Below are 25,719 nucleotides of genomic sequence, written 5' to 3'. Positions count from 1 at the left end.
TCTAAAAAGGAGCACTGAGGACATTTTCTTGAAAATCAATGTGCACACTAATAAAGCACTCAATATCAGGTGACTAGCAGCTTATCTCAGCAGGACTGGAGCTTAATGTGTGTGTATGTGTGTGCTTGGGGGGGATTAGTGACAGACAAAATAGCATTGAGCTTTGCATGTGAGCATGCAACTTCTGATTAAAAAAAAAAAAAAACAAAAAAACCCCACCTGACAGCTGGTTTAATAGCTCAAACAGTCAATTTTTTTTGGTCATCAAGAACTTTCCATAAAACTAAACTTTTAAAAGACTACTTTAGAGTACTTGATACAGTTCACTGCTGATCTGCCTACCTTTGAAAGTGTCTTAATGGCCAGCTTTGGTTAAACCAGCATACAAGTAGTAGTATCGGAACACAGCTGAAAGGTGCTGCCCTGGTTTGGCATTTGTCTCATCACTGTCACACACATTATCTGGGCTTTATCATTCTTATCTAATAGCCTGTCCAAATACAGATGCAAACACCTGGGACAAACAGTCCAGTGGTGTTTGCTTAGTGATACTCCTTCAATGTGCTGTCTGCTGCCATCAAGTCACACAGTCAGAAAAATTAGCTTGTTTTATGATCATGCTGAAGACTTGTTCAGGTCTGAACAAACGACTTGCATATCCTAATAGTCTTAAATCAGTGTAAGCGGCTTGTTGAAAAGATAAAATGTACCAACTTTTGGCTAGTAGCTGGTGTATCACTCCCAACTTGATGGTATACCCACAGGTAGAGTCTGGTGGTTTACAGCAATAGTCATGTACTATAGTCTCTCTCCTCCCCCAAACATCAACCCACCACCCCATCCTTCTCCATCAAGGCTTCTTACACCCGAGACCCGGGGTAAATTCAGTCCAACAAACAGACAGTTTACAGCGGTAGTCATTTACTGCACTCTTTTCCTTCCCTCCCCCCTCCCCTGTCTAGTAATCCCTCCCGAGCCCTATTTCCGGGTGTAATAACCCAGGGTGAAAACAGTCCAAATATGCCTGACTTTTTACAGCAGCACACATTTATTGCTCTTCTTTCCACGGCGGGCCTGCAGCGCCGCCCTGGTGGCCATTTCAAACACCTCCCGCACACCGTCCGTGGTCTTAGCAGAGCACTCCATGTAACCAAAAGCTGCGACGCGTCCAGCCATGTCCCGGCCCTCCTCCGACTTCACTGGCTCCTGTTGGGAGAGGGAAGTTTGGTTCAGCAAAATGACTCTTCGCGGCATGTTGTGAACTGTCATAAGTGATTCGGTCCAGCTACCTGCTTCATCTTGGCCAGTTCTCGGCGTGTGTGCTCATCGTTACGGAGATCTTTCTTGTTTCCTACCAGGATGATGGGGACATTTGGACAGAAGTGTTTAACTTCTGGAGTCCACTTCTCAGGAATGTTTTCTGTCATTGAAAAAGAACAGAAAAGACATGCAACAGATTAAAAAGGCTGTGCCGCAGTTTAGATCACAGTTTACTGTAGAAAAAACCAAAACAAAACAAAAAAATAAACAAAACAAAACAAACTGCAACATACTAAACATACTACGATGCTAACAAACAGTCTGAGGAATTGAGTGTAGGGATATTTTTAAGGTGAGAGTTTGTTTATTACCACGGTAGTCCCCTTTAAAATCAGGCAGTTGTTCTTTTGTAGCTTTATCTTAAAATGAAATGGCCACCAATATAACACTCCTTATGAGAGACAAATGTGACTTGTATAACAGCAGCTCCCCACATTACTGCTTGACAAATAACTTACAGCAGTCAGCACTACAGCTCAGGTAAATGTAAGAAGTCCCTCTCAAGAGTCACAACAACATGAGCTCATCATCTACAATCCCAAAAAACAACTGCTGGGGAAAACGGGGAATGCATAGGAACGACAGACAAGCTACGCATTATGTCACACTTAAATGTCTGAGTGTGTAGTTTGTACCAACCCAAGCTGTCGGGGCTATCGATGGAGAAGCACATGAGGATGACGTCAGTGTCTGGATAGGAGAGAGGTCTCAGCCTGTCGTAGTCCTCCTGCCCGGCTGTGTCCCAAAGAGCCAACTCCACCTGAGAGGAGAAGACAAAAGAGGCTGAAGGAAAAGTCTCACAACATAAAAAAAAAAAAAGATCAACACTCAACCAGACAATAATTCTGGCAGAAGTCAGAGCTTCTGTTTTGACTGCAAAGCTGAATTAACGAGGGTAAACCAGATCATATCAAATGCAAAAGTGTGACACTTGAAAAGACGCTTGTGTCTTCCTCGGCAGCGCATGGTGCTAGAATTTAACTGGCCACAAAAGGCTCTTCGTCCTAAAATCCCATTAACCCAGAATGGGGTCAGGACTCATGAGTTTGTGGCTAATGAGTGCAGCTGAGTGAGACATTTACCACAAAAGGGACACATACAGTACATAATGGACCTGAATATTACATTCAATTCAGTATTATCAGTCTATATGTATTATTCGAGGTTACGTAGTGATTGTTACAAAATCGAATCGATGCAGCCCCGGAGCAGAGGAACGACCTGTAGTTTATATAATGCAAACCTAACAAAAGACAAAGACAATTTGTGAAACACCTCTTTGTTTAACAGAAACAATACGCAGAAAAGAAAGATTAGCCTGAGCCGATCAGTGATGCAGTTGGAAGGAAGATGTGAAAATACAGCAGTATAGTACTACTGACTGGTGATTACTGGTGAGGAGGTTTCAGGATTGAAGGAACAAGATTATCTCCAATACCAGGAAAATAACCACAGCAGATAAACACATGGATAAAAAGATGACTCATAGGAAACAAGTGCATTAAATAAATTGTCTTAACAAAAATAAGCATATTTATCTCAACCTTATAATAACTTTTACAAATGAAAGTACACAGTTTACATTTTTTTGTACTTGTATAACAATAAACGCTGAGTGACAGATTTAAGGAAAGCAATTTCTTATCCACCTGGAACCACATGAATGTCCTCCAAGGAAACACTGCTAATGACTTCAACTGGCAAAACTGTTTTTAGTGTGTGAATATCTGCAGATGTCTCACCTGTTTGCCGTCCACCTCTATGTCAGCGACGTAATTCTCGAACACAGTTGGGACGTAAACTTCGGGAAACTGATCCTTGCTGAAGACTATAAGAAGACACGTCTTTCCACAAGCTCCATCCCCAACTATCACCAGCTTCTTACGGATGGCTGCCATCCCTGGTGGAGACAAGAGGAAGTACAGGTTATGATCAGTGAGTCACCGGAAAAAACAGAAACCAACAACATTGCAATCACTGGAAAAAACTAAAGAACAACTGGAACAATTCTGAAACCTTATAAGTAAAATGAAAGTGATAAGTGACACCTGTGGCATGCAGTAGTAAAGTACTGCACAGCAAAGATGCACAATTAAACAACGCTTGACACTTTAATACCACAGACATTGACGGCAGCTGAGGGCTAAGAGCCACGGAGTTGCAGGATTATTCATGAAATATGAACAAAAATTTTCAACAGAAATGTATAGACCCGTGTGTACACCGAGGGTTACTTTTCAAGTGTACAAACTCCGACTGGGTATCACACAATTGCATGAATAAAAAGGTGAGACTAGTTAGGACTAATACATCAAAGAGACACAACAGCACAGTGTAGAAGGAAGTCACATTTAGCCATTGTTCCAGTAATGCATGACAGCAGCAAAAAACCCAGCACTTCAATGTGGGTGTGAAAATGAGCTTCCCTATTAAGTAAAGGGAAATGGGGGCAAATGAGTGACACATACTGTTATCATAGTCTCAAAGCAGTTTGGATGGTGCCATTTTGGAATATACCACTTCATCAGAATGAAAAGAAAAAAAAAAAAACAGCATCCTTTTCACCCTATTAAAGAGTAACATGTGTACTGAGCTCTCTTTGGTGAGTTTGAACACATGGGATAAGCGCACACAAACTTAATATTTCTCCCTGGCAATACCTAAAAAACTTCCAATCCATCACCTGAGAATTTGATTTAATCTGAAGTCATTTTGGAGCTCTTGTACATCGAATGCCCCATTATTTTAACCTCTTTGATCAAACTCATACTTTACTAAATTTGTTTTGAACCTTCCTTTAGCAAACAGTAAAACAATGCACTTAGAATAAAAAGAATTAGTTAATGTCACTGACAACATCCAGGCAGGTGGACTTTCCTGAGTGCCCATGTTCCTTGTGCAACGTGGTGCATAACAGCAGACATCTTTAACGAAAAGTCATTTGACTGCAGATTAAAGAGTTGCTTAGAAACATTATTTAACCACTCACCAAAACATTTTTTTAACATATTTTGAGTGAAGTTGAACATTTGTCTCACAAAAATGTTATTTCACAATTCAGACAAAAAAAAGGAATACATTTCTCTGTATTATAGATCTTGAAATATATTCTATATGAGTCAAATGCACTGTACTATATTGACTTTTCCCATGAATCCAAAATACTGAACACAAATAAAACACAAATAAAAATTCACATTTTGCAGTCTGAATTCCAGTAATTTTAAGAAAACAAGTAAAATCCATTTGGCTAAGTTCCCTTTTTTGTGGTTAGGGCTGGGTACCGAACTTTGGTTCTTTTATTACACCGACCGAAAAACTTCGATACTAAACAGTATCAAAATATGATGTGTCTGTCGGTGCCAAGTTTCGGTGCCTTTAAGGGTTAATAACAGGAACGAGAGCTGACAATGCTGCCGATGATTGGCTGTAATGCCACATGTGGTTCGGGCACATAGAGACAATACCGTGTGGTTACGCCCACAACAAGGTTCACGTGTATTTGTGTTGCTAACTATAGCGCGTGTGTTATCAAAGCAGGGAAAAAATGCCTCCCAGGTCAAAAGTGTGGCTCCATTTTAGCAAGATTGATGCCAACAGTGCGCGGTGCAATATTTGCCAAAAACAAATAGTTGCTAAGGCTGGTAACACGACGAATTTGATGAAGCATTTGAATGTGCACGGAATCAATTTAAGGGCAGAAAGTTGCTCCGTGTTTGACTGCAAGAAGAGTGGACCGCATGCGTCGTCCTCACATCATTCAAGTCCGCCTGAGGACGTTGAAGAGACTGGGGGGCCTCCAAAACTTGCACCACCGGATCCCGTTTTACCCGAGCGGACCGACGACGGCGCTGTGTCTGGGATTTCAACAGGTAAGTTAACGTTTAGCAAAATTGGGCCAACGTTATGTTTGTTTACTTACGTTAACGTTACTGCAACTAAAAAGATGCACCGAGATGACTAAAATGTTACTTTATCACGTTCTGGATATATTGTTGTGTAGCTTTATTTTATGGCTATTGAGCTAGAAAGCTAACAAATGAACGACAGTGACTGATATTAGCATCTTTATAAGAGGTTATCTGTTAGGTCGGTCGATTGGTTGAAGAGTACATCTTATTTTAGGTGTGTTTATTTTCTCCTCACAGAAACTGCTGATCCAGTTCACCATGGTGGGAGGAAGACAAGGCCAGCCAATGTGAATCCTTTCACACTGGCTGAAAAAGGAAAACTGTCCAAAGAAAAACAAGATGAGTGCCACAGGGCAGTTACAAACTTTATTGTTAAAGGTTTGCTGCCTTTTTCCACAGTGGAGGCTCCATGGTGGAGGTAAGTAAGCCTCAAAAGCTATTGTTGATTAGTTATCTCTCAGCTACAGCTTAGATAATGTTTTTTTTTTTTTTTTTTTTTTACTTTTATAGTAAGCAGTAATAATAATACAACCATACGATCATTGATGTTTTGTGTTCCAATTTCAATTTAGGGAGATGATAAGGGCCCTAAACCCCAGATATCAGTCCCCCAGCAGAGACACTCTGTCAAATACACTCATACCTGCATGGTATGCAGTAGAGAAGGGAAATGTCAAGACAGAATTGCAAGACGTCAGGGATGTAGCTGTGACTGCAGATGGCTGGACCAGTGTGGCACAGGACCACTACCTGACTGTTTCAGTCCACTACGTGAGAGAGGGTGCCATGAAGGAGAAAATCCTGCATACCAGGGCAGTCTATACATCACAGACAGGGGTTGTAATAGCTGAGGAAATAGGGGATATTCTTGATGAATTTAATATCAAGGAAAAAGTTGTTGCCATTACTGTAGACAATGCAGCTAATATGGATGTAGCAGTAAAAAAAATGAGCATTCGAAAAATTGGCTGCTTTGCTCATACTCTAAACATTGCTGCTCAAAAGTTGTACACTATACCAGCAGTCTCCAGGTGGGCAGGAAGGATCAGAGCTATGGTGGTGTGGTTAAAGAGGTGTAGCTTGGCTAAACCTGTCCTAAAAGAGAAGCAGCATCTTCTCGGTAAGTCTGGAAATGGAAACAGACTAAAGTTGGAGCAAAATTCCATGGCTAAATCAGTTATTGAACTACTACTACTACTACACAAAGACAACCTATTTGACAACCAAACACATGCTCTCTCTAGGTCTTCCACAACATGCTGTCATTCTGGATGTGAAGAACAGGTGGAACAGCTTGTTTCTGATGGTGGAGCGATTTCTGGAGCAGTTCCCTGCTATCCAGGCAGCTTCCATGGACCCTCGTTTAAAAAAACCAATGGAGAAGGACAGGTATTGTAGATAAGGAAGTACATTGATATTACCTTATTCCATTTTCAATGTAAGCTAAAGTGCTCAAAAGGCTGTAGCTACAAAAAAACAATGTGTACTTTTTTCAGACTGGAGAGACTTTCTGATGACGATTACAGAAAAGCAGAACAGTTTGTCAAAGTTATGAAGGTCCTCTATACGTCAACCATCTGCATCTCTGCTGAAAGGAGTCCAACTCTGGGCCAGATTCTACCCATCTTGGGGAAGCTCCAGCAGCACTTTACAGTCACTGATGAGGACTCTTCCTTTACACAGTCCATAAAGGAGAAGATCTGGGAAGACCTCTCAAAACGATACCGAGTGTGTAACAAAATTCTGATTTCTCTGTTGTTTTCATTAAATATACTCAGACATAACTACTATAGCATGTTTTTGCTGTGCAGGATGAGAGCATCAAGCAGTTCTTAGAGGAGGGCACAGCCTTAGACCCGAGATTCAAGTCTAAAGTGGCCGATGGAGTGTGGACCAGATTGGAGGAGGAGCTCATGAGCAGAACCTCACAACAGGTGTTTATTGTTGTTGGTTGTATTCCTTTCCTCTTCCATTGTAGTATATCAGTGTATATGACTCATATAATCTATTGAATACAGAATGAGGGTGTAAAGACCAGGGTCCAGGCCCAGAACTTGAAACAGAACCTTGAAGACACCATTGCTGGTGACCATGTTAATGATGACTCCTCTGATGAAGACTGTACAGCTGCAGTAGCAACAGTGGTAATATAGCATGAATGTGTGTGTATGTATGTATGTATATATATATATATATATATATATATATATATATATATATATATATATATATATATATATATATATATATATATATATATATATATACATACACATACATAATGTTATATATATAATTCCCCCATTTATTATTTTAAGGAAATTGACTGACACCAAGGCTGATTGTCTTTTGCTTCTCTTTTTTTCCCTTTTTTTTTTTTGTTTCCAGAAGAAGCCAAAGCTCTCTGCCCTTGAGGAGCTATTTGCTGACGAGGACATGGCAGTTGAAAGGAGACAAGAGGATACTCTAACCACTGCACAGACAATTCAGAGAGAAATACAGCATTACAGGGATCTGCCATCCACCCTAACCTCAGTGAATCCAGTAACCTGGTGGTGGAATGTGAGGGATACTTTGCCAATATTATCAAACTTGGCAACTAGGTATCTTTGTGTGCAAGCATCATCCACACCCTCAGAGCGTACATTCTCTACTGCTGGGGACACCATCAGCCTGGAGCGTGCATGTCTCCTACCTGAGAAAGCAGACATGTTAATTTTCCTGAAAAAGAATTGCTAAGTAAAGCCTCACTAAAATTTGAGGGTGTTTAGTCTGCAGCAATGAGCACCAGATGCTGCTTTGTAACTTGTTTGCAACTGTTCTTTTGCACAAAAAATTTGCATTTAAATTGATGTTGGAAAACTGATTTTTGAGTGTGAGAAAGCCAAAGCTGAAAAATAAAACTCAGAATTTATTGATAATGTGTAATTTTATTTTTGTTAAGTATCGAAAAAAGTATCGTTGATGAACCGGTATTGAAGTGAAGGTATCAGTACCGGTACCAGTATCGAAAAATTTTGAATGATACCCAGCCCTATTTGTGGTGTGTGAAACAAAAACAAACTACAACATAAAACAAACCCTGATTTCTTTCTTAATTTGTTGCTGCAGTAAACTGCACTACAGCTCTTTCCCATTTCAGTTTTTTTTTTTTTTTTAAAATAAAAACACCCAGTGGGGCGTAACCCAACACAGTAACATGTCCGATGGCATCGCACACATTTTGTCAACATGGTGTTTGGTCTCAGGCCGGGCATCTTCCTTTGCTTAGGATTTTCATTTTTGGTCTTGTTATACATGATGTGTAGTCAAGAAAAAAAATTTCTTCTACTTCATCTCATCACTGATAATTTACACTGCAAAACATTTGGACCTACTTTCTTTGGCAATAAATTCCCACAGAAAATCTTTCTGCCCTGCCCAACTGTTACATTGTCAGTTTAAGTGCAGTACCTGAATTCACCATGATAATTATCCTGACAGTTTCTCCCAGGTTAAAACTGAGTTTCACAGTCTTTTCTGCCCTGAGTCCCATTAGGTTCTGACTGAAATCAACCACAGCACTACAAGGTCCTGCAAGCATCCTATAAATGGTACAGCAACACTGAAGTAGGACAGCAGTGTCAAAAAAGATCAGGCCAGTCCCTCCATCAACTGAGGATAAAAAGAAAAGACAAAAATTGGGACAGCTGCAGCCTTAAGGTTAGTGTGCATGCTCAATGTCTGAATAGCATGACCAGAGGGTAAAGGGTTATGCATGCCCCCTTTTAACAAATACTGCCTAGGTGTCCATCACTAAGACTTAAAACCTTATATATTTAAAAGTATTGATACAGATGATATAAATCTGCTTATACCTTCCAAAACATAAGACAAAACAATTCCACATTTCAATGTAATCCTTTTTTCCTGTTCTGCAGAATCAAGACAAAAACACTGTAAAGGCAGCGTTTCCCCTCCCATTATATTGAGGGGGCATCCCGCCATACCAGCGGCAACCCCCGCCCTCTTAAGAAGGTCAAGTTAATTTTATCCTCTCTATACTGCACATGGTGCTATTGCATCCTCCCCCAAAAACCTGGTGGGAAACACTGAAAGGCAACACAAAAGGAAAATGTCCATTAGTTGTGGCAAATAGTGACACCAAAAGTATATTATTTAAAAGAAATCAGTAGGAAATACAGTATAGTCAAGCTTCAATATTTATCCTTATTTTACAAGCTGCTATTTAAGTTTCAGGTAGCAACATTAACATCCAAAAATTCAGAATATGTCTTGGCACGTCAGTGTTGAGCTTTGTCGTGCTTTCACTGATTTGACAGACTTCTGTTCAGTGTTTCTTATAAACACCAAATCATTTCCAGATGTTGGCTCTCAATGCTTATTGTAAACTGCTTGAAATATGGTAACTTGGAACAGTGACAGGTGTATTAATGCCCCTTTTAACCCCCAGACCTAAGGATCTCAGTACGATCTGGAGAAAAGCCATGCATACACAGGGAAGAACTTGCAAACTCAGCAGAGCAAGACCCTCTCCAGATGAGGCTCAAACCAGTGACCTTCTTGCTGTGAGGCCGTGGTGATAACCACAGTGAATTCATGTACAAGGTGGACTTTTTTGTGTCAGGGGGACTGCAGAAACAACATTTTATACCACAGACTTAAAAAACTTCATAGTTGAAATTCAAAATGCAATAGTGTCCTGTGTCTTTATTTCATACAAGAAGAAATGTAATATACTGGTATGAGAAGGAAAACCCAGGCTCTTCTATGTGACATCCTAAACAGCATGGTAATTCTGCACCATCATCATCTTGGATAGCTGTTGATACCCAACTAGCAGCATTACTTCTGACTCAAAATAGCCTCTTTTTGTGAACAACAACAAAAAAAAAAACATGGCTGACAAACCAAGTTGTTTTCAGATCTAACCCCCTCTATAACTATAGTCGTAATAGACAATGATAGGGCTACATGTGCAAATCCATGCTCCATTTGCATGTTCACCTACAAGAAACTATAACGCCAAATTGAGAGTCAAAAGACAGAACAGAGCCGTAGATAACCCCAACGTGATCAAGAGAAAATTAATAAATAAACTTGATGACCATCGTTTTTGGTGTCCCTTTGGAGAACCCTTTTTTATATAAATGCTTAGTCTCTACAATGAATTCACGTTAAAAGCTACAGTTAACTACCAGGCATCATAGATCATATAAACTGCCAGCCCCTTAAAATCATTATCAGTATTTTTAATATCAGGCTTATCAAACCCAACTTTACCTAGATAATAAGTTTTTGTCTATTACAAAACTGTTCTGAGGTACCGTTCAAGTGGTAAATAAAATCTTAAAATATGACACAGCTTTCAAATGCATTGTTAAAGATGTGGCTGCTTACATAATGATTCATCATCACATCTTTTAGAAAACCTCACACAAGCTTCAGCTGCATTTAAACGTCTGTGTGTGCTGGAAGCAGGAAATGTCCCTCGGAGGTGGAAAATTTGTCCATGCTTTAGGTTAATAACTGATTAATAGGCTTATAAATATTAAACTGATAAAAGGCTGATAAATATTTCCACCCCGTGACTTTAAGGGATTCCAATGTGGAAGTAATCCATTAATGTTAAGAAAACTGCATTACCCCATGTTTATGATGGAAAATAACACTTTAGTAACCTTTGTTGAAAAATGCTGGTGATATAAGTTTTTGACCAAGGTTGTTACAACACAATGGCATCAGAGGCTGAGCAATGAACTGGATTAACATCATTTGGAAAATGTCAATATGGATTTGTAAATAAGCACAAATCATCTTATAAGCACATCATTTGTGGAGTCCCTCAGGGTCCTATCTTAGGTCACATTCACATCAGTCGTTTTGATTGCAAGCCTAGTCCATTTGCTTGGAAAGTCTACTTCGTTTAGGGGAAATCTGAATGTGCCAAATGAAGCAGACTCTGTTTGCCAACAAGCAGAGGTCTCTGTCTGCGTCAGGCGGACCAAAAACAGGAAGCGGACGACAAAAAAGGTCATTTTGTGAATTTGGCGTAGTATTGCACTGTGGGTAAATGCATAGCAATCACATTAAGGGTCCTCTGGCTGGTCTGTTATTCAAACTGTGCCCATTGTTGCAGTGTATTTCTGCAGTATACTTACATAAGACAACATAAGACAAAAAACAAAACAAAACAAAACAAAAACAAAAAAACAAAACAGCGATAGTTTCATGCTCCATGTTTAGCTCGGAATTGGAAGAAACGGTTTTCTTCTTCTTGAGGGTCTTTGGTGGGAATGGGGATATATTATTCTCATGGTTTGGTTCGTTTGACCAGAGTGCAGTATGAAAATGATCTTGGCCTGCATGAGACATGCCCCTATAACTGAGCCTAGCCCCGAATCGGACCAAGTCTAGCAGACTGTTCTGATGTGAATGCACCCCAAGTCTTGGTCATCTACACGTTTAGAGTGCCACTACCGATTCTGTCACGGATCTTTGGTGGGTCAATTAATAGGACTTCTTTTCTTGCTGTAGCACAAATACTATTTAGGTCAAAATCATGGATATAATAAGTGTGCTCATGAACGAGGCCTGAGCAGAATTTAATCACTTGTACCGGTCTGTAGAAGTCAGTGTGTGGACTGTCCCTCAATCCTCACAATAGTTGAGCAAATCTGTCTACAATTTATATAATTTTGAGTATTGCCTCATTGTCCACTGTGACAAAGTAAGTTATCTTTTCCAATTAGCGTTTAAAAGCCATCAAAAAACTGTGCTGACAACTGGACAGTGGTCCGTGAGCAGAGATAGTCATCTCACAAGTTTAATCTACACTGCACGATGCTGAACCAAATTATAAATGTGTGAATTTGTTAAGTTTAAATAAATTATACCTTAATTATAATATAATTAAATTAATTTATTAAATTAATTATGATATAATTAAAGTATAATTGGGAAATCTGTATTAAACTCAATCACAAGCTCTCTCTGTATTCCCTCGACATTTTTTATACAGCGCAGGCAACGCTCCTTTGGAAAAATAGTTACACTAAGGGATCTCATATTTCTTATCCAGTGTTCTGATGCAACTTTATTTTCCATTCTCAACATGACCTGCTCTCATCCACGAAAAGCTTCATCTGAAACCGGGAGGGATCAATGCGGGCGGTGATGTCTGCTTTTTAGGCAATGAAGCCGGTAATTTCTTATTTAACGAGAAACTCCGTCCGTGGCAGGGCAGGTTGTGCACATGTTGTAAAAATGTTCATACTTTTACCACTTCGATCAGCTGTTTAATCAAAACAATCCAGTTTACCTGCAACAGGAAAAATGCAGAAGCAACATCTTACCGCTTCATGTTTTTCTGTGTTCCCCACGCCCACTTTAAATGTCCGACCAATCCAACAATACTTAACTGGCTGCTGGTGAAAGGTGTGCACGCTTGGTATTTAGGCAGCTTCATGAAGCATTAACCGCGTGTTTGCCCCCTGGTGGTTGGCAGACTATTGATTAAGAACCTGAGTGACCAGAGATGCATGCAGCAGAGCTCGCTTTTTAAAGTTAAAGATCATTGACAGTCAGGTTTATTTAATTGTGGCCACCAAAATCATGATTATGATCAAAGTCCGATTAATTTTTCAACCCTAGCGACCACTCATAATATCTCATTATCAAACAGATAAATAAGTATACATACTAAGGATAAAAAAATAAAAATAAAAATTAACCTGTTGAAAACAATTAGCACACAACCATCTCTCCAGCACAAGTTCACAAAGAACTGCACACAACTAGCAGCCATTGTTCTTGAAATTTCAAGCATAGCTTTGTTATGATGGCATATAGATAAAAAGCCTTGAGTTGTGGCAATTTTTCCGACAAGTTCCTCAATTGGATTATTAATAGTACATGACTTCATGACATCATCTGTCTCAAGTCTAGTTGAGAAAATTATGCACAATTGTTAACACATCATTCACACTCATGTCTTGGGTACAGTTATAGGTGCTATAAATATATTCTTAAGTTCAGAAGGCATCGCAAATCATAAACAAGGGGGACATGATCACTTTCATCCGTTTTAAGACATCTAATGTAACTTTTTGCCTCTTAAGACATTAAAAACGGTTGTGCACTATAAGCCAAAAAAGGGTCATTCACTTTTTACAGTTGGACTTTTTTTTGTCATGAAACGTAACTAATCACACTAATTTTCCTTTTCCAAAGCCCAACATTACTAATTTAAACTTTTACTGACATAAAACCAAAACAGAACTGCAGTTTTTCCCTTGAACATTTAACACTTCGTGCCTTGCGTTTTGTATTGGGTTAACCACTGCATGTGGGGTGGAGAAAAACAAAAGTCTTGTATTTGAGGACTCCCTGTGTTAAACCAAACACCATTTTATTTAAAAAGAAAAAAACAAAACATCTCGCCACTTGGGTGGGTCAGCAGAAAGATGGCGTCATCAGAGGCAACAGATGGTTAGTGTGTCCGCAGTGGAAGAATGGGTGGGTGGCTCAGATCCAAACTCAACTAAACACAAGACAGAACCGTACCCATATACAAACGACTACTTAGGAATGAGCCCAGTTTATGGCAAAAACTGTAATAAAAAAAAATCTTTCGCTTTAAAGAAAAATGCTACCCAAAGTTGAAACGACGTGCTGTCATATCACTGATATAAAAACGACGATTAGCACAATGTAGTAATCAAAGTACATGTACCAATAATTTATACAATGTATAGCTTAATTTACTGCGGGAAAATGATCATTTAAATAGGCATATAAGAATAGCAGGTGAGCCGCTGGGAAGCCGATAATTAGCCGAGGCAAGTCAAGAAAAGAACCTCATTGTTTAGATACAGCTCGCAAATTTAGGCCAGTCTGTGAGGTTGAGTTTTTAGCTTTATGAAGTTAGAACTCTTCACTAAAGGCCCCTAAATGAATCTGACAAATTGCTACCAATTTATTAGTTTCCACACTAAGCATATATCAGGTTTCCGCTGTACTCTACTGCGGAAGAGGTCCTGAAATTGCAGGCGATTAGGGTAAGAGCGGATTTAGCTTCAGGAAGCTAACCTTGCTAGCATATAGCACGGCCTTTCAAAACCCAGCATAACTTTAAAAAAAAAAAAAAGGCTCTCTCAACTTTTAAACTACATAAAATGAAACAAGCTGTGCTTCGCTAAAGTTCGATGTTCGTTCGTGCATTTACCTTCAGTTTATGTGGCAAACAGTCGGATTTTCAGTGTTTGTCAAAGCTGAGTAGCTCCTCCGATCAGTCGAGTTGCTCGCTGCTTCCTCCCGTCTCAATCCGCTACAATGAATTACTTGAAGGGCGCGCGCTGCCACGGCTTGGAGTTTGTAGCTGGGGGAGGGGTAGCGGGCACGAGTCTGAGAGCCACGCCTGCGCGGGCACGGCACGATACCAGCTCTTGGAAAATGACTTTACGAGTCTGTTTTCAGGCGTGGCATTTGCATATTTGTCTTATAGTTAACTTATATTTACATTAAATTTCACAATACAGATCTTTATAATGACGAAGGTTTGCAAGTTCAGGAAAGCAAACGAGAATTACTTGAATCCCTACCTGAATAAATGAAGCTTATTGTAGTTTTTCCCTCATCTATAAGATAACACCGGTGTTCTACAAGGATATTTCCCAACAGAAAGACACCCAAATCCTTAATACAAGCCATTTTAGGCCTCCATGCAGCTTTGATGAAGTAAATGTGCCTGGAGTTATTCTTAGTCTGACCCCACTGCACCACCTGGTGGCCATTTCAGGTAATAAACGTCCATGGTTTTTTTTTTTCTTTCTAATTTAATGCAAGATTTTTATTTGTGCATATTGTATTTAGTTTTATTAATTTATTTTTATGCAAGGTACCAACTTCACAAAAATGGTTTCCTTTAAATCAATTTGTGGTATGCAAATTTTATATAAACTGAAGCACAAGCAGAAAACTTTTATTAAAAGCGAGTTCAGCAAGATAAATAAAGCCATGGCTTTAGAGGTTTTTTTTTTTTAAAAAGCATAAAAATAGGAGAATTACAAAAATAATGCAACCACAAACAGATTTTTTTTTATAACCACATTTTATTTTATATCGAAACAAAGAAATGTATTTCAAAACTTAAAGAGGAGTCTGTGTATCCACCACAGAAGAGAAAGAATCTGTGAACAAGATAACTTGGAGCAAAAAGCAGATACAAGGAGAAAATCAAAATTGTAAAAGCAAACAAAAAAAAAGGAAACTTTTTGATTGACCCTTTGGACAGCTGATCACAGATCTGATTAGATGAGAATGATCTGTTGTCTGTCATCCCACCATAGAAATCACAGAGGGCAAAGTGTTTTTTGTTTTGTTTTTCCCAAACAACAATCCTTTTAATTGGCAAAGTGGCTAAAAGATGTGACATTTTATGATCTACAAATGCGAGCAAAAACCACTGCTAATCAAACCCTATCACACAATTATTGATTTTATTCCACACTGATGTCTACATGTTACTACATTCTTAACTTGGGCAATTTCTTTACAAACGTCTGTCCAGCATTAGAAGATTAGAAAAAATAAACTCCATGGTTGATGTAGTGGTTGTACAACCAAGTGGTATACCAATTAATGCTTAAATGAGGTGACTATGTAAGTCTTTCATTTTCTCAAGACCAAGCTTTAATTATTGCCTGTAATGTCAGACTGTTCAGTAGCCAAATAAGACGTTTAACAGCATAGAAACAGACCTGGCAGTCAGCAAGGAAACATTCAGCTAAACATTTGAATTTGGGTTTACTGTCTTCTCAATCAGCCACTTTGACCAAAAAAAAAAAAAACACCAAGTAAAATGTGATGTTTAGGAAGAAACTAGTTAAATTTAAATTCAAATTTAAACTACAGCTTGACATGAATCTTCAATGAAGACATTGTTTAGATAAAGAAAAGTGTATCAATGAATTGCAATGCTTGCACTTTGGCCGCTGTAAATGGAGGCTACATATATCAATAACCGCTTGTTAAGAGAACTGACATCATTGCCTGCAGATTTTCCAGCTGGATGTTATATGACTGCATTCCTTTCTTGTTTAAAATGATTTACAGACAGAACAAATGGAAATGTAAAGAAAAAAGTGGGGAAGAGGAGAACAAGGCTGGAGATTTGGCTAAAACTCAGACCAGACTCAGTCATACTGCCAACTATAGCATTCATAAATCATTTCACTAATAAAATTACACAACTTCACCACATTACGTAACTTCACAGTTATTTGCAGGCAACAATGTTAGAATGTGTCACTGCATTGCTGATTTTTTTATTATTGCGTAATGCAAGCAGCCGGGCAGGTAACAACGCTAAACAATATCTGCTTTTTCCAGAGCAACTTGCATGTCAAACGCATCAAAACAACACAATTAATCTGTAATATTGCACTGTTGATGTAAGCAGTGATGCACAGAGTTGTTTTAACTACTCCTCATAATTGCTACAGTGAATGCTTATAACAGTGGAACGCAGTTTAAGATTTCTGATATGTGACTGCAGCTCTGAAGCAGGACTGGACTCAGGACCAGTCCATTGATTCATAAATATTTTTGATAGAACAAAGACATCAATAGGACACAAAGAAAACAAAGAAAAACAACCCAAACCAAACAGGACAGAACATTGAGAATTTCATCTGTCTAATATGGCTTTTCACTTTCCATTTATTACACTTTTCCATCAGGTTAAAAGAAACTGGTCTTATTTTGTCATGTAAGGCCGATGTAATGCTTTTTACAGAAAACATTTGATGTTTGTCCAAAATTTAAGGAGCTCAAATCTGTTTTTTTCTGAGCTGAACATCTCTTTATGAAGTATAAGTCACTGCTTCTTATATTTCTACAATCAACTGGATAGATTTAAAAAATTAACCCCCCCTCTGAAATTATTAACATACCAAAATCTGAGTTCACAATGTCAGACAAGTCTGAGATATCTTTGTTTTTCTGGTTTACATTAGCATTTACTTCTAATTTAATAGTTGTTGGTACTTCTATGCGCCATATAGAACAAATCACAGATAATTATTTGAGATTAAATAAACCCTCAATTTTAACAGTACTGTAGATGTGAGACTGTCTGCTGCATTCATTGTTTTACTTTGTCCAATATGAACTATCACTGTATTTAGAGTCTAAAAGGCTGCAGATTTTAGGTAAAAGTTACATTTTGAAGATGCTGAAACCAGTACTACTAGTTAATTACGCAAGATTATGCATAGAAAATGTGCTTTTTCTGTGCCAAAACTGTTTTAAGTACAGCAAATAGACTATTTGGTTGGGGAAAAAAAATATTTTTAACATTTTCTATAATTTGTAGTGCTTCAGGTTCTTTAGAAGGTGTGTATGAGATGTGTGTAAGAACAGGTAAAATATAAAAAATAGCCATGACAGTCGATGAGCTCTGTTGGTCACCTACAAATACATGACTGTCAAATCCAGACCCTGACCCAAACCCCCTGCCAGCTCCTGGAATAATGAAGAGGCTGTAAATAACTTAAATCAAACGGGACACATGGGAAATCCAAAATACTGGGATATCTACAGCGATGAATGACAACACAATGAAGCACTGATCTTGAGGTTAGCTTCATGGTGATGTAGATCAGACCATCTAGCTGTCCATCAACCACAATAAAAAAAAATTATTGACTCCTCACAACACTTGGCACTTCAATTTTAGAAATGAAAAGTACAAATCCAGAGGATGTGACTGGAAATTCTGCGCCTGAAAATGAATTGACCAGTAAATCTTTGCTATTGGGAGTGTTTTTCTTCGCGGCCAGTGTCTAAAATCTAAGAAAAATGAAAAGAAAAAATTCTAAAACCAGTACAAACAAGTCATGTACCTGTACAGCCTGTAAACACAAACAATGCTATAGTCTAGTCTCGCATGTCATCAATTCTCTTCATTTGTATCTATGGCAATGACTTCCAGATCCTTATACTTCAATCTCCTTTCTGTATCAAATGCATTAAGATCATTAAATAACTGTTGCATGTCTTTCTTTTTTTTTGCATGAGACCACATGTTAGAATATGGACATGGAAAAGGTGCAGAAGGATGCTCAGGATTAGGCCCAAAACTAAACAAAAAGTTTTAAAATCAACCCAGAACTCCTACAGGAAAATGATCATCCACAGATGTGTGTGTGTGTGTGTGTGTGTGTGTGTGTGTGTGTGTGTGTGTGCATAACACCACTATCACGTCTCAGTTCACAAAAACAAAGTTTCGTTGACGTCATTCAGTGATCTGCAAACCCAGAAAAAAGTTCTCCCTTGCATAAGGAGCTAGGGAGTAAAACCTAAAAATGGTCATTTAACCCATTCGTCCATCCGAAGGTCCAGAGGACGATTCTTTTCACCTGGCACTTCTTTTTATATCTCTAAGTTTGGTATCGCCGTTCATCAATGTGGCAAACTTGCAGCAGCTTGTTTCTTCTAATCCAGCAGCTTGTTGCCGAGTACATGCTCTTCGTGTGTCTTCTGTCACACAGCTGGCTGCGTGTTTGGAAGCAGCAAACCAGAGCCCGGTGTCACAGCCACGTCTCAAAGCAGAGAATTAAGCATTCAGTGCAAGTCTTTCTGGTTTAGCATTTTTCTTCTATCAGGCAAAACAACAAATAACGCTGCTTTGAAAAACACTTCCCAAATAAAGGTTTGTACACCCATTTTGTTATTTATTTAGAAAGCAAGAGAGACACATGTAGCTGTGATCAAAGTTCAGCAAGTTGGGATTAAGTCTGCATAAAACAGACTTTACTGACTTTCAGTTGTATGCAGGAAGGAGAGGAATCAAGTTTTAGTTTGGTCAACTGTGCTAAGTGTTTACAACCCGAATGTCAAAACTGAAAGCATTGTAAAGTCTTCAGGGATTCACAATGATGCTGACAGAGTGTGAGTGTACAACCTTGTGTTAACTTGTCACAGATGTTGCGTGCGTGTATGAGATTTTGAGTGCATGTGTAATAACGGTCACTGAATACATACGTATACTAGTCAGGGACGCTCCATCCACTAGTATACTTGCCAGTGACACCAAACAGAGGCTGCGGATCAACACGTTCTTTTTGCTATGACCTAGACGGCGCATCCTCGAAGCTGATAATGCTGGACTCTGAGTGCTGCAGTGCGCCTGAGGATGGCGCTCCGCCGCTCTGTGACACTGAGGATGAAGAGGTGGAGGAGAGGGAAGCGCCGACGGGTCCTCCAGTTGTTCTAGATATGGAGGATGAAGGGTCATGCCCACCTGGGAGCAGTGGCTGTGTGTCAGTTCTGACTTCGTCCTCGTCATCGTCTTCCTCGTCGTCCATGCTTGGCCAAGCGGATTGATCCTCCACTCGCTTTAGACGCTCGTTCAGAGCCTTCAGGGCCAGTTGTCTGGGAGGAGGAGGAGGAGGAGGCAAAATGAATATCAGATTATAGTGCAGGTGTATTACAGGTGAACCTGTAAACATAGAGTTTCACACACAGGACTGAACTCTGAACATAGTATTGCCTCGAAGGAGGCGCACTATAAAGCCCTGCTTCATCGCATACGGTTATAGTCGAAAGACATCTTCATGTATCACTTTAGATTAATTTAGTGGAAAATTTTGTGAGTTTACTACACGCCGAATTACCAACTAAAATTGGTCTGTTTGCATCTTAATTACAGCTGTTTGTTGTCTGTAATGACAACATCTAAAATGTCATGAACTTTGAGCAACAGTGAGCAAGTAGTTTTTATACTGTAGACATCTCTCAGAAATTTCAGGAATAATGCCACATACAGGGGATTATTGGATTTTTTTTTTTTTTTTTAATTAAGATAAATCTTTTTAAATTTTTTTCAGAAAAACCAAACAACAACAAGCAACAAAAAAAGTAGCAAGGCTTTTTGGCACATTTAAATACAAGCAATCAAAGCATACAAGTCCATTTTATGTTCAGAAAGGAATTGGAAGAAGTCTGAACTTATTTATTCCCAGCCCCCTTTCACATTCACCCAATTTACCTTCTAACAAGCCCTGTCAGCTCCTTCATAAACCAAACGTGTAAACATAAATATGACATCTATAAATATAACATTGCTATCATGCCACTACTATAAGTAGTATACATATATACACATGTACAAACATACACCATCAGCCCCAGACCTCAGACTGATGCTGTACTTCCAACTGAATTCCACAAATACACATAAATATACTTTGATCCCACTTAGAAGGCAAATGGACTTAACAATAACCAATACTGAGTAAAGAAAACTGGTGATCCCTAAAGACATTCTGTACTTGGATACTTGTGATAAACTGTTTCTTAATGTTACTTTAAACTGTTTTAAAGTTATATATTCTTTTAACTCCACATTCAATCTCAGCCACAGTTTGATTTCACAAACTAAACAGAAAACTTTATATTTGTTGTGCGAGCATACAAAGATTTAAAGTTTATTCCCTAAATTACAACCCCCTTCCACAACAAATAGCTTCTGAACATTATGTTGTAGAAAAATCTTTTTTTTGCTTTAAATACTTATGTAGATTGAAATGTCATTAAATCCATATCTCTGAAAGACAAGCATATAAAACACCACTTATATTTTTTGGTTTAATCCCCACCATATATCCTGAGAAATTATTTTTCACACCATCACCATGTTATTCTCCATAATCAGAAGATCCCAGACTTCCAAATCACTTAAATCATAAGAAGTTATTTATACCAGTTCAAGCTTAATTTACTGAGCTGCCATGTTGGTCAGACTGCAGGAAGCAGGGGAACACAAAACAACGTAATGTTTTCACTGTTCATTTAAAGCTATAAAATCCTAAATGTTGCAATATACAAAGAATAGAAATATCTCTTCAATACTGTGTGTGTGTGTGTGTGTGAGAGCAGTGATATTTATGAGTAACTGTATCTGTATGACAGCTTGGAGATGTTCGTGTGTGTGTGTGTGTGTCAGACAAAAGGGGAAGAGGAAAAATGATCTCTGACAGCTTGAAAGTAAGTGTTTGTGAGTTTGTTAAAGAAACCATAAAGAGTTCAGCTAGAAAAAAAAAAAAAGAGCACAGCTACACTGCAAACCTACAAATCACACAAGCAACATTGCCTGATTCATCTGGTGACAGAGATGGTGAAATATGTATCCAAGTTCATGCATTTTATGTCACCCCAACCATTATGTTTGAGTAGTAATGCTTTAACACAGTGGACACGTTACTTAACAATATTTTTAAAAAATGCACCATTACTATGACATTTTTTAAGAATCCTACTGTTACATTAAAAGTGGTTTCTGAAACCTTTTCGCTCCATGGAGCAGCAGCTTGACTCACCTCCTCCTCTCTGCATCCTGTGGATCTGTCCCTGGCAGGCTGATGGTGATGGAGGAGGGCGCTCCCACATCATATCTCTTTACCATTTTCCTGCACACCTTCATTTTCACCAGCACAGAGTGGATGAGTCCCGCCAGCAGCCCCACAGCCGGCTGCACTGCCTCAGGGAAGAAACTTGCAAAGGCAAAGTGGTCCGACATGTCCCCGCGGCCCCGGCTGTGTCTCTGGTAGAAGCGCAGGTACACCCAGCCAGACAGGGCGCCATAGCTGTATGCAGCAAGGGGGGCAGAGCTGTCGAGCAGCCCTGATAAGCGGAGCAAGGCCAGGAAGAGGAGGACCAAAGCCGGAGCAGCTTTCAGTCTCACCTGAAATGGTCAAAGGAAAAAGGTTTTGCTTCTTGTGATAGACAGATTCATGAATGGGACATGCCACAGTCACAGTAAGTAGTTAAGATTAAATGCCAACATATTTAATTTCATCCTCTTTCTTCTTAGTTAAAATAAAGATAGTAAACACACTGAATTCTTCACTAACTTATTGTGGATTAAGAGTTTGTGAACCACACATACAGTATTTGAAATAAATTTCTAAATGACCTTAAGTGTTTTGATGACATGCTGATTGATCAAGAACTGGAATTGAATAGCTTAAAGTAGGAAAAAAATGTTAAAGTCCATCAGACTGGGAAAGATTACTAAAAACATAGGTAAAGTACATAAAATCAAGAACACTGTTACTCTTCTCAGAACTGATTACGAGGGAATCCCTTCAAAAGCAAAGGCTGTAGCAGTCTTCTTCATCACAAACTAAAGAAACACAAAGGTAACCCTCACTTGGGGTAATGCTGATATCCATGAAAAGAGGAGCCATGTTGTGCATAGAAGTAAGACAAGAAGAAAACCTGTGCAGCTTAACAAAGACCCCATGTGCAAGGTTCCGACAGACACTCACCACAGCTGTTTTCCCAATTCAGTTTGAAAAGCTGACTTAACACGGTACTCGTGTTAATCCCACTGACATGGGTTGAGACACATTTGACACACCCAGACTATCCAGCTCTGCAGAGGAGCATGAAATTAAATCTTACACATAAATCATTAGACTGTGGAGCTGTCCACATATGAGAATAGAAGCCACGTAGAGCAAACACACAACAGCTCAATCGATTTCCTGTAAAGCCACATGCCTTTATGGCTTTCACAAAATAAAACAATCCCCTTATCTAACAATAATTTTACAATCCAATGAGTGTGTGCCTACACAAACATTAATATCCTTTGCCACACAACTCCATGCCTTATTAAAAACTAAACAGAGTTCCTTTTAGGGGTATCTGGTTAAATCAATATGTAATAATAATGATGAATACATTACTATTTAAATGTGAAACGTGTCATGAGGTTAATAAAATAAAGCAAACGCTCCAGTAAAACTACCAATAAAATAATTTGGGATCACTTCACTAAAAAAAAAAAGCATAAAAACTGACAGATTTCCATTACAATAATGCAGTAAATAGAAATTAGAGACTTAGGAGGACAACTGTAAACTATCATGAAAAGGAGATGGCAGGTGCGCTGGAGGTATCCCTCCAACCACTGGTACTCATGGAAAGGTTTGAGAGGGAGGACCAAATCGAAAAAATGGAAAAAAAAAAATCCAGGTCCAGGCACTCAAAGTGGTTAGAATTAAAAGGCATTAATTAAAAATGGGTAAGAATCATAAAAATACACCAACGCGTATCGGCTTATGTCTTTCTCAGGATGTATAGTGACACAACCAAACAGAGCAATTATAGTTATTGCAGGTGTGCATGACTGACACCATGTAGCAATATATTATTGACCTCTAGGGGCATCACACAATAAATACAACACAAGATACACAAGCAACAATTCCCCTGGCCTCTAAAGGCACATGGGCAGACATGTATTAGAATAAATACAGACAACAAAGCTGTCTTACAAAAAAGCCATAAATCTACAAAGGGAGACAATAATCTGCAGATTACTTCCCATTTTTAATTAAGGTTTAATTAAGGTTTTTAATTCTAAACACTTTGAGTGCCTAGACCTAAGGTTAATAAGATTTTTTTTCCCCCATTTTTTGGATTTAGTCCTCCCTTCATGCTAATGTAAACTATCATGTTCTAATCAATAGCATTTTCTACCTTGTGGTTTGAAGCCAAGACAAAGACAAGTGAAATATCCAAATTCTTTCAGTGTAAATCTGGATAAAACAATATTGTGTGTCGTACTACTACTACAAGTGGTTAAACACAAAGAAATACACAGGAGTTTCTCCAGTCTGAAAATGTAGGACAATGTTAGTTGTGAAGTATACTCAAGTGTTTTAATGACTGACAAGTAAAAATAATTTGTGGTTAGATTAAGTGTTTGATGCATTTTCCATTGGACAATTATTGACAAGCTTAAACAAGAGCACAACATCTGCCTTTAAGCATTACTGGGGACAAAAAAACAAACATTTATCATTTGCTGGCCTCACCTGTGGCACTCTGAGCACTGTAGTGTCCCCCATGGTCTGCTTTAGTGCCACCAGGACACCTCCCAGGAAACCAGCTGCTCCATTTACACGCACAGCGAACAGGAAGTCCAGGTCAAAGGTGGCCACATATGTGAGGAGGTAGGAGAGGCCTGCCAGGAGTCCCGCAGACACATTAACCACTGCAAAAAAGATAAGGAGCTCCAGAGCACCCCACAAAGGCTCCAGCAGGCGTCCACAGGCCATGACAGTCCCCACGTTGGCAGCTACACCCCACACATGCTGCTCCACGACGCCATGGGTCACCAGCGTCCACACCCAGAAATTAGGTGGAAAAAGGTAGCCTGGGGTCACTCCCAGTGCATAAGGAGTGTCAACAGCCCATGACAGCAGGTAGAGCAGAACCACGACAGCACTTATAGTTTTGACCACCACACTGGTGCTGGCAAGGGCAGCCAGGAAGTGCTGCCGAGCCACCGGCAGGTAACGATTCATCGTGATCAATCGTGAAGACGGTTTATCGAGCAAATCAGTCCAAGGGAAGTCAAAAGCACGCTAATGGCTTCTGTTTTACCAGTTTCTGAATGCAGGTGAAATATTAACAGTGTCAAGTGAAGTAGGTGACACCTGGTAGTCCTGACAGCATCAAAATCCACATTTCTCTGTAAGATTTCATCAGGGATTGTCAGCCAAGAGGATACAGGTACCTTTGGTGATCAGCCCAGAAAGGTTCAAGTTCTTCTGCTCCAGTATGTTAAGTGTTTGTATTAAAATATGATATGAAAACTCCTTTAAATCACACTATTGCAGCATACGATTAGTTAAGAACACAGAAAAACAAAGAAGACGACTTGTTCTGAAAGTTCAATAAGGCAACAAACTTTGGGCTGCAGTTGATAAGATTAGGCGTGATAATCTTAGCTTTTTTTATTTAGCTACCTAGCTAGCGACCTTCCGTAATTGTAGACAGAAGTATAACAAGTTTACAAATCTTTACTTCCTAGTTGGCAAGTAACACGAGCCAAATATGCAAATTATTACTGAAACAAATATACCAAGCAGCCAACTTTCTCAAAGAATCCTTGCTAAGTTAGCTTATGAACAGCTAAGACTTGCTAGCTGTCAAACTAAAAGTGACCTCAGGTATGTTGATTTATATCCGCGAACCAGGACGAGCAGAGACTCTGTGTTTGTCGGAACTTGAGAAGTGGTAGTTGGCATCAGTAAAGGTAGTCGAGGTAAACCTCAAGTCCTTGTTCCTGAGCGTTCAGTCGCCCCGGTGTCCACCGGGCCAGCCAGTCCGAGGATTTCCCGTAGCTAGCAACAGGCCTTCAAAACAATGTTAGAGAGGTTCCCAAAAAACCACCAAATCGTATACAGTTCACATTTTTTTCACTAATTATTATTCATTCGCTCATTTTATTGTTTTCTATCTTCGAGAAGCAGGTTCCTACAGGAATTATTATCTGAGCAGCCACTTCTCCTCCCAGTATGACCACTCAGCTAGCTGACCTGCGCCGTCTGCCACCGTCTTCAGCAACCGGTGAAAAAAAAAAAAAACTCACGTAACTGATTGGCGCTAAGCATGCTGGGAAATTGAG

The 25,719-nt window shown here is 39.2% G+C and overlaps 2 protein-coding genes across 2 annotated transcripts; both read right to left on the bottom strand.

Annotated features, from left to right (window-relative positions):
* Positions 1-962: 962 nt before the first annotated feature.
* On the bottom strand, positions 963-14,559 carry rhoab (ras homolog gene family, member Ab). Its single transcript, XM_079238696.1, has 5 exons — positions 14,458-14,559; positions 3,063-3,220; positions 1,960-2,080; positions 1,290-1,420; positions 963-1,206 (listed from the first exon to the last, which is right to left on the bottom strand). Exons 2-5 carry the CDS (start codon positions 3,216-3,218, stop codon positions 1,033-1,035), a joined length of 582 nt encoding a protein of 193 aa, XP_079094822.1. The 5' UTR covers positions 3,219-3,220; positions 14,458-14,559; the 3' UTR covers positions 963-1,032.
* Positions 14,560-15,391: 832 nt separating this feature from the next.
* Positions 15,392-25,626, bottom strand: tmem115 (transmembrane protein 115). The gene is made up of 3 exons (XM_079239940.1): positions 24,122-25,626; positions 21,614-21,978; positions 15,392-19,667 (listed from the first exon to the last, which is right to left on the bottom strand). Exons 1-3 carry the CDS (start codon positions 24,611-24,613, stop codon positions 19,361-19,363), a joined length of 1,164 nt encoding a protein of 387 aa, XP_079096066.1. The 5' UTR covers positions 24,614-25,626; the 3' UTR covers positions 15,392-19,360.
* Between the last annotated feature and the right edge of the window lie 93 nt (positions 25,627-25,719).

Source organism: Telmatherina bonti (genome assembly GCF_933228915.1).
Source record: "Telmatherina bonti genome assembly, chromosome: 4".
Taxonomy (NCBI): Eukaryota; Metazoa; Chordata; class Actinopteri; order Atheriniformes; family Telmatherinidae; genus Telmatherina; species Telmatherina bonti.
This window is presented reverse-complemented; position numbering and strand designations above follow the sequence as displayed.